This window comes from Onychostoma macrolepis, chromosome 02 (genome assembly GCF_012432095.1).
Source record: "Onychostoma macrolepis isolate SWU-2019 chromosome 02, ASM1243209v1, whole genome shotgun sequence".
Classification (NCBI taxonomy): domain Eukaryota; kingdom Metazoa; phylum Chordata; class Actinopteri; order Cypriniformes; family Cyprinidae; genus Onychostoma; species Onychostoma macrolepis.
The window spans coordinates 9,491,054-9,509,185 of NC_081156.1; the positions used below are offsets into that span (position 1 = coordinate 9,491,054).

General features: G+C 38.5%; 2 protein-coding genes across 3 annotated transcripts in view; one reads left to right on the forward strand and one right to left on the reverse strand.

Moving 5' to 3' along the window:
• The window catches only part of LOC131522883 (alanine aminotransferase 2), a 37,351-nt gene that overhangs the window by 10,380 nt on the left and 8,839 nt on the right, over nt 1-18,132 (forward strand). The window contains exons 1-8 of one of the 2 annotated variants that reach the window (XM_058748743.1): nt 10,108-10,281; nt 10,738-10,846; nt 11,195-11,328; nt 11,439-11,682; nt 14,050-14,129; nt 15,233-15,369; nt 15,837-16,011; nt 16,728-16,883. In XM_058748743.1, coding sequence (XP_058604726.1) covers nt 10,255-10,281; nt 10,738-10,846; nt 11,195-11,328; nt 11,439-11,682; nt 14,050-14,129; nt 15,233-15,369; nt 15,837-16,011; nt 16,728-16,883 — 1,062 coding nt within the window. In that variant the 5' untranslated portion in view covers nt 10,108-10,254. Of the gene's footprint in view, nt 1-10,107; nt 10,282-10,737; nt 10,847-11,194; nt 11,329-11,438; nt 11,683-14,049; nt 14,130-15,232; nt 15,370-15,836; nt 16,012-16,727; nt 16,884-18,132 lie in introns of those variants that run through there. The other variant, XM_058748740.1, reaches the window with a different exon arrangement.
• On the reverse strand, nt 9,265-9,883 carry LOC131522893 (E3 ubiquitin/ISG15 ligase TRIM25-like). The gene has a single exon (XM_058748756.1). It carries the CDS (start codon nt 9,874-9,876, stop codon nt 9,280-9,282), a length of 597 nt encoding a protein of 198 aa, XP_058604739.1. The 5' UTR covers nt 9,877-9,883; the 3' UTR covers nt 9,265-9,279.

Consider the following 18,132-nt stretch of genomic DNA (forward strand, 5'->3'; position numbering starts at 1 on the left):
AGTTCATAGTCAAGTAATTATTAATTAAGGTATTAGTACATGATAATTCCTGTACTGTTATTGTAAAGTGTTACCGTAATTTGTATAGTTTTATGTTTGTAAAAAGATTGAACATTTTTACAATTTATTAAATGGACAAGTGAACGCATTTTTCTTTTCTTTCTTTCTTTCTTTATTTTTTGATAATGTCTTCCTTTTGTGATACGAAAAAAAAAAAAGGTAGCCTAATTTGGCTTTAGAACAGCAGCAAGTTGACTAATTACTGGTTGTGGAGGGATAAATAAACTAAAAACTAGAGCGAGCGAGCAAAATAGGGGTTAAGCATAAAAGGACACATAGTTATTGTATGGGGGCCCCATACCTGGAATTTGCTTAGGGCCCCCAAATCGCTAAGTCCGCCCCTGAGTTAGGCACATCAACCATAACTTCTTCAAAAACAGACAGAAACCTTGGAGTTATGGTTGATGATCAGCTGACTTTCTCAGACTACATTGCTAAAACTGCCCGGTCCTGCAGATTTGCTTTATTCAACATCAAGAAGATCAGGCACTTTCTTTCGGGAACATGCTTCACAACTCCTTGTTCAAGCTCTTGTTCTGTCCAGGCTGGACTATTGCAATTCACTCTTGGCAGGTCTTCCAGCCAGTTCTATCAAACCTTTAGGTTTCACTTTATTTTGATGGTCCCTTTAACACATTATATTGACTATAAGTAATGTTGCACCTACATTTCTACTGACTCTCATTAGAGTGTTAGTAGTGTATTAGTTGACTGATAAGGTTAGAGTTAGATTAAGTTGACACGTTCTTGCAAAGTTACTTATAGTCAGTAGAATATCTGTTGGGAGACCAACACAATAAGGAGTTAGTAGATATGAAGAAGACAGTTTACTAATACTCTTATGAGAGTTTGTTGACATATAGTTGCAACATTACTTAGTGTCAACAGAATGTTCAAAAGGGACCATCAAAATAAAGTGTTACCAACCTTATACTAGCAAGATTCATTTTAATGAGCCGGGGGGAAAAAATGCACATCACACCTCTGTTTATCAATTTGCATTGGCTACCAATTGCTGCTCACATAAAATGCAAGGCATTAATGTTTGTCTACAAAACCACCACTGGCTCTGCACTCCTTTACCTAAATTCATTACTTCAGACTTATGTGCCCTCTAGAAGCTTGCGTTCTGCAATTGAACGGCAAATTATTGTGCCAATCCAAAGAGACACAAAATCCCTCCTGGTGGAATGAGCTGCCCAACTCAATCCGAGCAGCTGAGTCCTTAGCCATCTTCAAGAATCAGCTAAAAACACATCTCTTCCATCTTTACTTGACCCTATAACTCTAGCACTCTCTATTCTAATTCTATTCTTTAAAAAAACTGGCTCTTGTCAGGATGTACAAAGAAGAGAAACCTCGGGTACCCAGGAGTCAGTGATTAAGGACAAGACACAAATGTCCTGTTTAACTAAAGCTCAGCTTTATTAAGCTAACAGTGAGTATATATATATCAAAGCAGAAGTTCCACTATTGGATAGCACAAGATCTCATCATGATCACACTATGTACAGACATCCGAATATGGAAGTAAGTTTGTTTGGGGACAGGCCAAAGTTTAGATCATATGCAAACAGCAAACTAAGCACAAAATAAGCATCCATCAGCAATGCATTCATTCATAAGGCACAGAGTGTTCTGCTAAAATCTCACAACTAGCTTCTTTATTTTTTTTTTGTATTCTATCTGTTTTCTTTTATTTATTATACAATTAACAAAAAGCAAAAAAAGGCCTCTAAAACTAGCTTGCTCTATTCCTTTTCTATTCCTTTTCTATTTTATTCTTTCTATTTCTATTTTCTATTCTATATTCTATATGTTTTCTTTTTATTTATTATTTAATATAAAAAATAAAAACAACTTGCGTTAGGTCTTTTGTTGATTTTGATTGCTTTCATTGTCCTTATTTGTAAGTCGCTTTGGAAAAAAGCATCTGCTAAATGACGAAATGTAAATGTGTGGGAAACACATCCCACAGCACAACAACATGAGCCCAACTTCAGTCTACTAATCACTTTAACTGCCTTTGTAGTCGGTGCCACTAGACAGACCAAAAAACAAACACAGACCGGAAGATAACATCAGGCCAGATGCGTTCGCCCGATGAAACCGTCTATATCACATTAGAGCTAAAGTTTCTATTATTTGCCAATTACACTACATGTGAACTTTCTAGGACAGAGGTTCTCAAACCACTCCATGAAGTACCCCCAGCAATGCACATTTTGTTTGTTTCCCTATATATGACGCATCCACTTCAGGTCTTACACGCTCCACTAATGAGCTGATGAGTTGAATCAGGGCTGGCGGTACTCCAGGACAGGTTTGAGAACCACTGTTCTAGGAGATTGTTTGGATGATAAAACATCTGTTAAGAACATAAATGTCTGTCTAACAGCTCAGGCACATCAATGGAGTCCCATTGTAAGGTTATGACTAGATTGACCATTATTTATTACTTTACAGCAAATAGAGACACTGAAACCTTGCTAGGACCCTTCAGACAAGTATAAATACGCTGAATTACAGTTACTCCAGGATTTTACGATTCTGCAATTGCAGAATTTAATGCAAAATCAAATAAACATTGATTATTTGTGGTAGCTTGCATTTTTGTCTTATTTCCATAATAATATTTCTATAATTTTGGAAATAATATTTTCAATAATTATTTCCAAAATTTTATCTTTCAAAAAATGAAGATGATGAGACGAGAGTCTGACTGATGATTATATAATAAGACACTCATGAAATGCTTCTCTGTGAGTCTGGTGTCACAGCAGGATCTGCTCAAGTCCACTATGACCCTGTTCTTCTAGATGTGTGTTACCTGCAGGAACTGGATGTGATCCTGTGTGTGAAAGCTGCTCCAGCTCAGCGTCTCCTCCTCAGATCATTGATCTCCTGCTCCAGTCGCTCCAGTCGTCCTTCAGCTCGACTCACTGCTTGCTTTTCCTGATCTCTGATCAGCCGTATCAGCTCAGAGCGGCTTCTCTCAATGGAGCGGATGAGCTCAGTAAAGATCCTCTCGCTGTCCTCCACTGCTGTCTGTGCAGAGCGCTGTTAGGACACACAGTGATTCAGGCTTCAGTGAGTCTGAACTGAGACTGAGACAAACTTCTCTTCTTCTCCAGACTCACCTTCTGAGACTCCACAGCCTCTCTCAGCTGCTGGAGATCTTTCTCTCTCTGCTGGATTCTCTGCTGGAGCGTCTTCTGCGTCTTCTTCAGCTGCTTCTGCAGGACAAACACATGATAGTGAATCTCTGAAAACTACTGGCACTAAATCATCATGTGAACAGATAAATCTAATAAAAGTGTAACTGATAACGTCTTGGTTACGTATGTAACCTTGGTTCCCTGAGTAGGGGAATGGGATGTTATGTAGCCATCGCTATGTGAACACCTTCGGTGTGATGAATGTCTGAAGCCCTTATACCATCACACCATTCTTTTGGCCAGAAGCACTAGCACCACCCTGAAGGATACGAACATATGCTATAAGAACTATAAGCGTTAACTATAAACACTATTTCATCAGTTTTCTTATTAAGTGCCATCTAAGGAATGGGGAAGGTCGGCTGCACAGCATCTCGTTCCCCTACTCAGGGAACCAAGGCTACATACGTAATTGAGACGTTCCCTTTCATAGGTTGACTTAAGCTGCATAGACTTCACTATGGGAATGGTATACCATAACTAAGGCTGCCCTCGACTAAAGATTTGTCTGGTTGAAGCATTAGTTGACTAATTGCACATTTATTAAAAAAAACATTTAAATCATAATAATGAGCCTTCAATTGCCTAATAAGCACTCAAGCGCACGCATAAAGCTTGCCACAGCACACCGGCAAAAATAATGATTATGAATGTGTCAGGGAAAACCAGTAAGGAGGCTGCATTAACATTTTAATAATTCATTGATAAAGTAGTCTAGTGCTTTCTTTGTTCTCCGTTTAAGAGATGAAGTCGGCGACACTGACTCGTCATCTCCGCAGTAGTGGACGCGCCTGTATGCATGTCTCATACAGATTACATCATCTGAGAATATTTGTTTTCCATTTGAATTGGTTTATTTGAAAGTAGACATTTCACTCTTTATAGATATTTTTTATGTCTGTAAGGCAAACATACACAGAGTTTCACACTCAAGTTCACAGAGCAGAAAGTGCATCCTGTTGCTTTCCTTATTTTACAGAAGCGCAGAGTCTTTACTGATTCAAAAGATGCATTACTCTTATCTGTATGACCAAAAATGATGGAGTATTTTACATTGACATTTACATTTAGTCATTTAGCAGATGCTTTTATCCAAAGCAACTTACAAATGAGGACAATGAAAGCAATCAAAATCAACAAAAGAGCAATATGCAAGTGCTGTGACAAGTCTCAGTTAGACTAATGCAATACACGTAACAAGGTTTTTTCTTTTTTTAAATTATATAATAAATAAAAAGAAAACAGATAGAATAGAAAAAGAATAGAGCAAGCTAGTGTTAGAGGCCTTTTTTCTTTTGTTAATTGTATAGTAAATAAAAAGAAAACAAATACATAGAATACAAAAAGATTAGAAATGTTAGTGTTAGTTTTTTTTTTTTAAAAGAAAACAAGCAGTTAGTAAATGAATAGATTGAAGTCTAAAAGTAATTTTTAAAAAATTTGTAAAGAATAGAATTAGAATAGAGAGTGCTAGAGTTAGAGAGTTAAAGGTGGAAGAGATTTGTTACATTTTAATTTTAATGTGTTACATTTGACATTTTAAGAGCAAGTGAGCGCACCGGTGCCTCCATCTGTCAAGCTGTGAGCGCTACTGTTCAGCATCCACACTCCGCACAGTCACACATTTTTCTAGGTTAACATTAGATTGAGCGGCCATGTAAAGATACTTAAATATTTCAGATGATAAGCCATATTTGAGGTCGATGAATGATAGGCGAGTGTTTGGATGTCCTGCCCGATGTACTACCACATAGACCAGTCATTAACGATCTGCGTGACTTCGCCAATGTGGATTTTTATTTATTTATTTTTTTCTGTGACTAAGCATCTAATTAAATTTTGGTTGACCAAGCTTCTTCAATGACATTTAGACTAACATAATGCCTTCATGTACCTGAAAGATACGTGATAGTCATTCTGCTCAGGCAAGAATTGTTTGAGGGCCAGAAACACTGCCTGCATTTCCAAACAATTAATGTTTGCACAATGCTCCCCTGTCCACACTCCGAAGGTCAGGTGTCTCTAATAGACTGCCCCCCAACTCGTCTATCGTGATAGTTTTGACGACAAGACACCCCTATTTGGACTCCCTGGTGAAGGAGTGGGAGCTTTGTCCACAAGCGTAGAGCTCAAAAGCCTCTGCATGTGATCATGCAGAGATGATGGCAATAGGGCGAGATTCCTTGGCTCTTGATCTACCACTGAAATGGCCACATGTGGAGCAAGCCCGACTGAACCACAGGGGATGCTGCTACCATAACACTCATCAGTCTGCGACATAAGCCTATTTACTAAACAGCCTGTTCTGAAGTGGCTCAGACAACACACGCGGGAGACAATCGTGCCGGCATTGTGCAAGAATCTATGTCTATGCCCAGAAAAGTCATCTGCTGATGGAGCAATAGTACACTCTTTTGAAGGTTCAAAGTCCCATGCTGCTCAAAATTTGACAAAATTTGAAAGCTGAGATTTTGCTTCATACCAAAAGTAACCTGATTGTCTTGTCTGTCAGTTTCCTCTTTGCTCCACAATGTGTTTTTTACTGTGTGAGAACATGATGTGTAGTGTGAGAGTGGCATGTCTTGTTGTACGTAGCAACAGTAACAAAGGGGGAGTGAGTCTTTGCGAAGGGTCAATTGCCCGATCGGACTGACTCACAAACTCCAAAGTCTGGGAACTGTGGTGTGTCTGAGGCATTGCTTGTCGAGAGAGCTCAGCCTAAAACTGCCCAAGGCATGAACTGCGACAGGACAATTAAGACTGGAGCTGGAAGGCCTCAACGAGAGAGGCAAATATGCTTGCGCAGTTTGTCCAAAGTTTGTCCAAACTCTCTTTTGGAGGTCCTGGCCTCCGAAGACGAGCGAGAGAATCAGGAAATGCTGCCAGGAACACACCAGTCAGGGAGTTCCATTGGCAAAAGGTCACCTTACCAAGTAATCCTACATGGTTTGGACAGCAATAAGACTGTGATTTCCAAGATGGAGTCAAGGTCGGAGCAAGATGGGTTACGAGAGTCTCTTCTACGACTGGCATCGCTGTGTAACCGTGCTCCGCCATTTTGGAAACAGTGGCAAAGTCAGCAGTAGCGGGATTAGTAATGCATGCTGAAAAGGGTTATTTCCAAGACTGCAAAACCCCGTGGAAGAAAGGGAGAGGTTTATGAGACTGGGCTAGGGTGCAGTTTGTCAAAAATTGATCATCCAGTTTCGACTGGGCCTGATTTTGAACTGGCTTGTTGTCCAACCGTGTCCTACAGCACGAGTAAGTACATCTAATGACTCAGTGTAAGATGGTGAAGGGGATTTCTCCTGTCCGCTTGGAGGGAGAGAATAGCACGATTCACCCACAAGGTCTTCAGAATCAGAGGCCAATCTAGACAGCACGTCATCGTCAGACGGCCCACAACCAAAGGAAATCAAATGATAAGCCTCCAGGATAGGCTGAAATTCTGCATTAGTAAAGGCAACAGGGTCCACATAACTATCCTCTAACCAGGGCTGGTTCTAGACATTAGGAGGCCCTAGGCAAAATTCATGTTGGAGGCCCCCCACCACCAATAAAAAGCACTTGAAACAAATGTGATTCCTAACCTTTTTATTCATGCTACATTTCATTTTAAATTTGTATATTTTTACTTAGTAACAAAGTTTGGACACACTACTGTTTTTAATGTTTTTGAATGAAGTCATTTATGATCATCAAGTCTGCATTTATTTGATCAGAAATACAGAAAGAACTATAATATTGTGAAACTTTAAATAATGGTGTTCTATTTTTACCATACTTTAAAATATCTATTTCTGTGAGTCGTAGCTGAATTTTCAGCATCATTTGAACACATCCTTGTGAATTTCTTTGAAGAAAAAAAAATACTGACCCATTGAATTCCAAACTTTTGAACGGTATTGTTACAAAAGATTTCTATTTTTAAATAAATGCTGTTATTTATTTATTTTTTATTTTACTTTTCTATTGCACAATATTATTGTTTTTTATTTCTGTATTTTTGATCAAATAAATGTATAGCTTGATGAGCATAAGAGACTTATTTCAAAAACATTAAAAACTGTAATGTGTCCAAACTTTTGACCAGTACTGTATGTACATATTAATCAAACTTTATCTAAGGTAATCTATTTTTGTTTGTTGAGGATGTTATTATAGCCATGATAAAATTATGATTATTTTGCAGTAATTTATTTCTGTAATTTATTCACATTTCTTGAATACCACTTCAGTAAATGAACATCAGTGCTTTTATATTTTTTTTCTGGGTATGGACAGTGTATCTCCCTCCCATTTAACCAGTATTAACTATGATATTGTCATATTATTAATATTAATAAATATGATTTTATCCTATGTATTGTATTGCTACCTTAAATAGCCTATACATCAGCACAATTTTGAAGTTACACACATCTGAGGTACTTTTTTTGAAACGTTAAAAAATGGTCTAGTGTGTTTGCGTTTTGAATTTGAATACAAAGTTCTTTGTTTTTACTTTTGTAGCTATTTTGCTAGTCAGCTCCCAACGTAATGTTATTTACTGTATGCACAAATACAAAGCGTCGCGTTTGGGCGCATCAGCACTCTTTTAAACTCGTAATAAATTGGTGAATGAACGGTCCAGAAATGACACTGATAGACAGAACAAGTTTATATTTAGAATACATTGCAGTCACTCCAAAATAAATGTTGACAACTCACACACCTGCATCAAGTTGTTTGAACTGAAATGTGTGTTGGCAGTGTGTGTACACAACCACCCTATAATGATAAAGATCCACCCAGTGTTTTTTTTTTTTTTTAATCTCGTTAAATCATTTCCACTTTCTCAAATCGAGCCGATCTCAGATGCCTGTCTGTGTGACATCACACAGACCCAGGGCCCTCCCACTATAGTTGATTGACGATAGCGTTTCAGCACAGACTGGACTGGTGTCTTACCTTAGACCCGCCCTGAGTGATCTGTCATCAGTCCGCCATTGTTTCGATGCCGGAGCAGGAGTAGACAAGAATGTCTCCTAAGCGATTAAGGTGTTCTGTTGTTGGATGTAATAATGAACATAGCAATCGTCATTTACTCCCGACATCTGAGCCGCTGAAGACGCAGTGGATTAGATTTGTTTCTGAAGGGAATGCACTAAAGTTTACCGTCTCGTTAGAGAGTGGCTCGGAAGAGAGGGGCAGCGTGAGCAGGGCTCATTTGCGTTTAAAGCAACATGCAATAAAACAGCTTGCTGTAGACAGAGCTGTTTTTGACAGGGTAAAAGCGGTGTCGTTTTACACAACCATTGAGAAATTTTAACCAAACTATGTTACAGACTTTTCATTAAGACCCTAAAGAATCAAATCAACTTGTGGAAAATGGGCATCCGATGACCCCTTTAAGGGACTTTGGCCTTTGTGTTCCTCATATTTATAATCCTGTGGAAAAAGGAAGTCATAGCTGAACAATTTCATGCTCCTAGTCACCCTGTTATGCTAAAAAAGAAATGTAAATATGAATGGGAATATACTTCAGAGATATTTTACTCGTAATAATTTCTAGGGGTGCCAATAATTGTGGCCTACATGCATTAGAGAAAAATATTTATTTCATCATGAGATTTTCTCCCCACTTTCAATTATTTTACTTCAATGATAGGTTAGAATTTTCTGAATTTTCTGAATGAAATATCAAAAGGATAAACAATTCAGATTTATTTTCACAGCTGCCTTTGCTCATATTTAACAAGGGTGCCAATATTAGTGGAGGGCACTGTATTTTGTCAAAGAACAGGTGCATATTTCACACCATTATTTTATGTTGTTTAATCAAGGCCTATTTTACGAAATATTGTGTTGATAAGGGTTTACAGTGCATTTTCAGCAAACAGGCTCAGCAGTGAAACTCTTCTCGCAGCTGCTGCTCATTTCTGCTGCCGTGTGATGTGTGAATGCTGTAAGATGTAAGGTGCCACTGCCAATATAAACATATATGAAATACGACAAAGTGTCAGTGTTTAGTGTTAAATACCTGTTTCTCTGTCCTCTGTGCTGCAGCTGATACAGTGTCGTGGTTTTTATGTTCATCCATACACAGCACACATATACATTTCTGATCAGTGCGACAGAAAACCTCGAGGAGCTTCTCATGTTTCTGGCAGATCATCTCCTGCAGTCGTCCAGTGGCTTCAGTCAGATTGTGTCTCTTTCCTTTAAACAAACTCTCATGTTGTTCGAGGTGATTCTGACAGTAAGAGTTCAGACACACCAGACAGGACTTGACAGCTTTGTGTTTTCTTCCAGTACAGACGTCACACTGAACATCTCCAGCTCCAGCAGGAACCGCACTTTGAAGTTTAGTCTTCTTCAGTTTCTCCACCATTTCAGCCAAGATGGTGTTTCTAGCTAAAGCAGGTCTTGGACTGAAGGTCTGTCTGCACTGAGGGCAGCTGTAGACTCTCATCTGATCCTCCTGATCCCAGCAGTCTGTAATACAGCTCTTACAGTAACTGTGTCCACAGGGAATGGCCACTGGATCCTTCAGGAGATCCAGACACACCGGACACATGAACTCCTTCTGATCTACTGAAATTCTGGCTTCTGCCATTTTACTGCATGAATACAGAGACACAAACACACAACAGCTCAACTACACTTTAGTCTCTCTTTCCCTGGACTGATGAGTTGAAATAGTTTCCTTGTTCGGTGTTTGAGTGGTGTTTGTAAAACCGGTTTGTCTGCGGTTCCTCATTATACTCTTATAATGAAATGTGTACTAGATGTCAGTCTCAGATAAACACTCAAAGAACACAAGTTACAGAGAAGCAGGACAACAGGCTTAAAAACTGCAGTAAGACTGCATCCTAATTACTACACTTGTATTGCAGGACTGAAATTTGTGTCTAGATTTCATGATCACACTGGTGGATCTGTATTCTCAATCTTCAGTCGGATGGCAGGAGCTGCAGTGTCATGAGTCTGCACCATGTCGTACTTCCTTGGCAGTCAAAAGGTGTGTTCAACTTAATGAAGCTCTGTGCAGACCGATGACATCAAAGTACCACAAGAGACTGCTTCTTATGCTTTCGAATTGCTCTTGCGACACTTTGATGTCATACACCGATCGGTTTGTGCAGCGCCGATTCAAGTCGAACACACCTAAAGTCTCCTCTTTCTTGCATTCTTTCAGACCCCTCTACTTATTGATGAAGAAATAAGAGATATTTTGCATTTGAATGAGGAGGGAGTGAAATTACAAAAATTGCAGTATTGACAAAAGTATTATAAATAAAACATTGTGTTCAGTTCAGTGCTGTTGTTATCATTGTGTCACAGAAGTAAAACAATAAATATTGGTTATGTATATCGTTTATCAGGCACATAAACATGCAAATAATCAGTACTGGTATCATTTTAAAAAAGTCAATATTGGTCAATCTCTATTTTTTTTTTTTTTTTTTTTATGCAGGTCCTTGCTGCCTGCTTCTATCCAGCCCTTTTGGAGGAGGACAGTCTGCCATTAGACGTTAAACAAAGGGCTGAAAGTCTCCTTAGAGAATGCGATGGTGGAAGCATAGGTGAGCTTTTGTCCCTGCACAGTAAATATACTGGCATTTAAACACCTTACACTGTAAAAAAAAAACATGTTTTCATGTTATAAAAGCATCATCATTTTCATCTGAAAGCTTGAAGTTGTGAGAGTTAAGCATAAAGTTATCAGAAAGATAACATTTGCACCACTTCAAATTTTACTGTCAAATGTAAAAGTTTTGCATCAACTGAATATAAACTTTCAGTTTCAATGGGTAAATTTTTTTATAATGTGGACAGGTCTGTCCAAATATTCATTAACGTAAGAATCACATAAGTTTATTGTTGAATCCTTTCATGTGTATGTGATACTCATGTGGTAACAATCTCTTCAGGCTCATATACAGATTCAAGTGGAATCGCCAAAATCAAACACTGCGTGTCTCAGTTCATTACCAGGAGAGATGGAGGAGTTCCTTCCTCACCCGACAACATCTTCATCAAGTCTGGGTCACAGATGGCTCTCATGGTTCAGTCAACAAAACTTATTTATTGTCATACGAATACTTTCCATTAAAAGTATATAACTTCACATAGTACATGTCTTCATTCCAGACTGAGTAAATATTTTCTCTATAGATTATGCTGAAGCTGCTGATTCGTAGCGATGACTCGTGTCGGACTGGTGTGCTCATACCTGTACCCACCTACGCTTCATTTACTCTTGCTCTGGAAAAACAGGGAGCTGCCATCATACCGTACTATTTGTGTGAGGAGCAGGGCTGGACGCTGCAGGTGGAGGAGCTTCGCAGGGCACTTAATACAGGCAGAAAGACCTGCAATCCTGTCGCACTTTATATCTGCAACCCAGGGAATCCAACAGGTACAGTAAGAATTTATCCCTATTATTGCAAGAAACCTGTGCAATCCGACTTGACTAAAACCTGTTTACCTTCATTATCCTGTCTAAAATCATACATTATACTGCACATTCTTCTCTCGTCATTGTTATTATTCCTTTATCTCTCAAGACTGATGTAATAATTGCAAGGATAAAGAAAACTACTGCTGACCCTACTAACTTTTCTAATTTTCGACCAATTTCTAACTTACCTTTTCTTTCAAAAATATTGTAGAAAACTGTTGATCAGGTCCATGATCCCCTTTTGAATAATAATCTATTTAAACAATATCTGTCTGGTTTTTGTGCATTTCATAGTACAAAAACGGCAATGGTTAAAGGTACTAATGATCTATTGATTGCGGCTGACTTTGGACTCTTAACTGTACTCATTCAAAATCCTTACAGAGAGATTAGCTTTTATTAGAATCTGTGGTACTCCTCTTACCTGGTTTAGATCAGTTTGTTTCATTATAAAAATTTAGGCCATGTTCAATATCTGTTACTACTGGTGTTCCTCAGGGCTCTGTATTGGGCCCTCTTTTATTTATTATTTACATTACTATGTGGATGACACCCAGCTCTGCTTGTCCTCTAAGCCTAATTACATTCCATTCTATTCTTGTAATTTTCTTAAATTAAATGGTGATAAAACCGAGGTTAGTACTAAATTCAATTTGACAAAATCTGACTTTTTTTTTTATTGACTACTGATAATTCTATAGATGCTCCATCTTCTCAGGAATAGAGTAAGGGTGTCATATACAGTGGGGCAAAAAAAGTATTTAGTCAGCCACCAATTGTGCAAGTAAAAAGATGAGAGAGGCCTGTAATTTTCATCATAGGTATACCTCAACTATGAGAGACAAAATGAGAAAAAAAAAAATCCAGAAAATCACATTGTAGGATTTTTAAAGAATTAATTGGTAAATTCCTCGGTAAAATAAGTATTTGGTCACCTACAAACAAGCAAGATTTCTGGCGCTCACAGACCTATAACTTCTTCTTTAAGGGGCTCCTCACCCTGTGGGGTCAAAATGATCACAAGAACTGTGAGCAAAAATCCCAGAACCACACGGGGGGACCTAGTGAATGACCTGCAGAGAGCTGGGACCAAAGTAACAAAGGCCTCAAATCCTGCAGTGCCAGACGTGTCCCCCTGCTTAATCCAGTACATGTCCGGCCCGTCTGAAGTTTGCTAGAGAGCATTTGGATGATCCAGAAGAGGATTGGGAGAATATCATATGGTCAGATGAAACCAAAATAGAACTTTTTGGTAAAAACTCAACTTGTCGTGTTTGGAGGAGAAAGAATGCTGAGTTGCATCCAAAGAACACCATACCTACTGTGAAGCATGGGGGTGGAAACATCATGCTTTGGGGCTGTTTTTCTGCAAAGGGACCAGGACGACTGATCCGTGTAAACGAAAGAATGAATGGGGCCATGTATCGTGAGATTTTGAGTGAAAACCTCCTTCCATCAGCAAGGGCATTGAAGATGAAACGTGTAAAAATACCAGCAACAGTGTGTGAAAACCTTGTGAAGATTTAAAGGAAACGTTTGACCTCTGTCATTGCCAACAAAGGGTATATAACAAAGTATTGAGATGAAATTTTGTTATTGACCAAATACTTATTTTCCACCATAATTTGCAAATAAATTATTTTGCAATAATTGCAAATAAATTCTTGCAAATAAACAAGCTTTCCTGTAGCTCAAATAGTAGAGCATGGCGCTAGCAACGCCAAGATCATGGGTTCGATTCCCAGGGAAAGCAAGAGCTGATAAAATGTAAAAACTGTAACTTGAATGCAATGTAAGTCGTCTGCTAAATGCATAAATGTAAATGTAAATTCTTTAAAAATCCTACAATGTGATTTTCTGGATTTTTTTTTTCTCATTTTGTCTCTCATAGTTGAGGTATACCTATGATGAAAATTACAGGCCTCTCTCATCTTTTTAAGTGGGATAACTTGCACAATTGGTGGCTGACTAAATACTTTTTTGCCCCACTGTAAAGTGGCTTATCCTTTGAAGCACACGTTAATAATATGACTTGGTCCGTATATAATTCCATCTAGAGAATATCAGTCATCTGTATGTCTTACATCTACTAGTACTGGAATTCTTGTACATGCCTTCACATATTGCTTACTTGTAATGCTCTCCTCTTTGGTGTACTTCTAAAACTATTTTACAATTCAGTTGGGCCAGAACTCAACTGCCCACCTTTGGCTGTTTTGAAATGTGCTTATAAAAATAAAATGCATTTCGTGTCCAATATTGAAAACAAGGAAAGTAGCTCCTTGGATTTATGAATGGATGAATGAATGTTACTTTGAATATTAGGTCACATACAGAGTAGGAAATCCATAGAAGAAGTGATCCGCTTTGCTGCAGAAGAAAAGCTCTTCATATTGGCTGATGAGGTGAGTTTATCTCAGGTAACGTAAGAGCTCTCTGTCAGTAAAAATACAAATCTTTCTAAATCTCTAGATCAGGCGTGTCCACTCCTGATCCTGGAGGGTCACCTTCCAGCAGAGTTTAGCTCTAGCCTTAACCCTCCCGTTGCATTCAGGTCAGTTTTGACCCAAAAATGGTACATAAATATTTCTAAGTTTTAAAGTTTTTAGAATGGGAAAAAAACTTTGTAAATTGATTAAGATTACCAAAATACTAATCATTTATTTATGTTTTTAATTATTATTATTATTATTGTTATTATTATTATTATTTTATTTATTTTTTTAATTGGAAAAAAAAATGGGGCAGTCGTGACCTAATGGTTAGAGAGTTGGACTTGTAAGCCAAAGGTCGTGGGTTTGAGTCTCATTTAATGGGGGGACTAAATGATCAGAGCTCTCTTCCACCTTCAATACCCATGACTGAAGTGCCCTTGAGCAAGGCACTGAACCACCAGTTAAACTGAATTGAGTGACGTTATGGCTGAGTATGGTAACCATACTTGGAATGTGTGCTTTGCATTTAACCCATCCAAGTGCGCGCGCACACACACACACACACCCCGACCGTGAAGCAAGTAGCACACACACACAGTAGTGAACAAACACCCGGAGCAGTGGGAAGCCATTAGGAATAAAACTCAGAGGTGCTCAGAGGAGAAGTCTACCTGCTGCCACCTATTGATGAAGCATTGCAGATTCAGGCTCTTGATCATCTTATTCATATTTTCTTTGAATAATTTATATTGGAATATTTATGTTCTTTTGATATTTTGTTAAAAAAATGTAGGGTTCATAAATTTTGAGTGTTTTTGAGCAGCATGAGTTAAAAAATTCCATAATATCCTGGTAATAATACTGGTAATTTTACTGGCATAATATACTATTAATAATCGAAAGGGGGAATAATTAATCACATCTGAACCAGCTAATCAAGGTCTCCAGGATCACTAAAAAATCCAGTCAGGTGTGTTGAAGCTAAATTCCTGAAGTGGTCCTGAAGGAGCAGGATTGGAAACCCCTGGTCTAGAATCTTCCTTTGACATGTTCGGTCATTTGTTTCTCTTCAGGTGTATCAGAGCTGTATGTATGGAGATGATACGGAGTTTCATTCCTATAAGAAGGTGTTATCAGAAATGGGCTCTACAATTTCAAGCACTGTGGAACAGGCCTCCTTCAATTCTGTCTCTAAGGGCTTCATGGGAGAGTGAGTAGCCTGTTGTGCTCTTGAATGTTATTAGGGGCCCCTATTGTATCTGCTTGTTTTCTTCTTCTTCCCCAATGAGAATCTATTGCAAGCCCTGTGAAAGGAATATATGAAAATGATGAAATTTGGCACATTTATAGTGGTGGTCCTGAATAGTAACCTGACCAACTTTGTGGTCTCTTTGACAAACTTTATAGCACCAGCACCAATTCAAAATTAACTTTTCAAATGGTCATAACTTTTGAACCCAAATTGTTAGTAAAAAAAATCTTACTTGATTTCTATTAAACTGTATCGTTCCCCATATTAATATTACTCTCGACTCAAATTAATAAACAAATTAATTAATAAACTAATAATGGGAGTGGACCAGTGGGTTTGACAGTTGCACTTTTATTAAATCACCAAATGAAGTAAATTATAGCAAATCTGTGTTAGTTCTCTTCTTGAACGTTCTTTGCGTCCAGGTGTGGACTTCGTGGAGGCTACGTGGAGCTGGTGAATCTCGACCCTGCGGTGAAGGAATATGCTAGTAGACTTTTATCCACTAGGTCCTGCCCACCTGTTGTTGGACAAATTGCACTTGACCTCATGGCAGATCCTCCAAAACCCGGTGATACTTCATTCCCCACCTTCTCTGAGGTTGGTATGCTCTATATTAGTAATTAAAGTGCCCCATTATGCTATTTAAAAAGCTCCTACAATATGTTCACATGCATCCAAAGTTAAAAAATAAAAATAAAAACTAAACTTTAATTTCCTTATACATTACAGTATTCTTTTTTCTCACAGTCTCTAGAACGGTTGAAATTATGAGTCAAAATGGTGAAATTGTCAACTATGTTACCTGTCAGCCAATACTGTTTGTCCGTAACATAGTTGACAAACTCACCAGGGGAAATATCTTTTTCTTTGTAATATCAAATTATTGTTCAATGATTAAGCTTGGCAACTAGCAGACAAGTTACACTGATAAAATATATCAACTGAAACCAATAGTTGTTTTATTGAGAAAGCAGATAGTTTTTTCACTTTCTTCCTCTGTGAAATGTACCCAAAGTTCTAGAATATACAGTATAATCAAACACACTTCACCAAAGTGTTCATTAGAAAAGCAGATATGATGATGCAAAAGTATGATGAAAGTAGCTCTGGCATTCGCTGTTTTAAAGACTCACCAAATAGTCACATGTATTGGTAGACCTGATAAGATAAAAAAATATATATATATATATATATGAAAAAAAATGATAAAACTTTAAAAGTGCCAATATCAGTAAATAATAGTAATCAAACCAATTATCAGTCTATCAGATTTTCTTGATTTTGAATTTGACTAAATTAATCTTTTCTATCAGGAGGTCCAGTCCATTAAAAATACGATAGGTAAAAACACTGTTCGGATTCTGGAGGTCTTTGCTGAGCTGCCAGGGATCAGCTGCCAGCCACTGAAGGCCGGGTATTTTGTCTTCCCTTGTCTACACTTCCCTCCGAAGGCAATAAAATGGGCCAAGGTGAGAATCTGTGTATTTCACCAATTTGTAAATGACTGAATTAAAAGTATTTAGAAGTAATAATGCCAGAGATGAGATATCCATGACCTCACGCTTATGAGAGGCTCAATAACAACCATTTTGGGTTCCATAAAATAACCATTCTGTGAACAGTTGCTAAAAGAACAAATTCTTCAGTCGATGTTTAGTCGATAAAACCTTGTGCAAGGTGTGCAATGTGATGCCCATGTAGCTGCTGCACATATTTGCGAAAGAGGCACACCACGTAATGCTGCATAAGAAGTGGCCACTGCCTGAGGGGAATGACATTTAACAGTTGCAGGCAATACACCGCCTGTCACACAATATGCTTCAACAATAGAGTCCGCCACCCAGTGAGCGAGCCTTTGTTTCGACAAAGGTGCAGACTTTCTTGCCAGGTCCAAAACAGACAAAAAGCTGGTCCGTGACACGCCATGAGGCAGTCCTCAATACATACTGCTTCAACATTCAGACTGGGCATAGGGCTGCACTAGGCCCTTCCCTCCTGCATGAATGCTGCCAGCTGAATAGGTTGATTTGTGAACTGAGGCGACAATACCTTGGGCTAAAAGGCTGGATTCGGCCAGAGTGTAACTTGACTGTCCTCTGGTTCCCACCTGGGACACTGTGAACACACCGACAATGCATGCAACTCGCTGACTCTTCTGGCTGATGTTATGGCCAACAGAAACACTGCCTTCATAGAGAGACTCATTATGTCTGCTTGCTCAACAGGCTCATAGGGTGCTAAACACAACCTGTACAATACCACCCGTAAATCCCCCTGAGTACATACTGCCCGTACTGGCGGCTTCAGACATACAGCCCCTTTAAGAAAAGTCACCACTAGTCTATTTGCACCGATTGAAACCTGATCCACAGGATCCCGGTGGGCTGACAGGGCAGCCATAAACACCTTATTACTTTACTTTACTTTATTGGTTTATAGTAATGTGGACAACCTCTTTTAATGAAAAGAGCAGCTTTAGCCTCTACGGCTAATTTCCAGCTGTAGTCCCCAGCCAGTTGTTAATTGGCATACATCAATAAATACATTACAATTAAAACAAAGCTTAAGCAAAAGCTTAGACAAACAAACAAAGTGGTACAAAATTGAAACAGACAAGCAAACACAACTTGCAAAGACATAAAAGCAGGTCAAGCAATAAACTAGAAAAAATTGACACACAAAATAATCATGCAAAGGCCACATTAAAACACATATAGG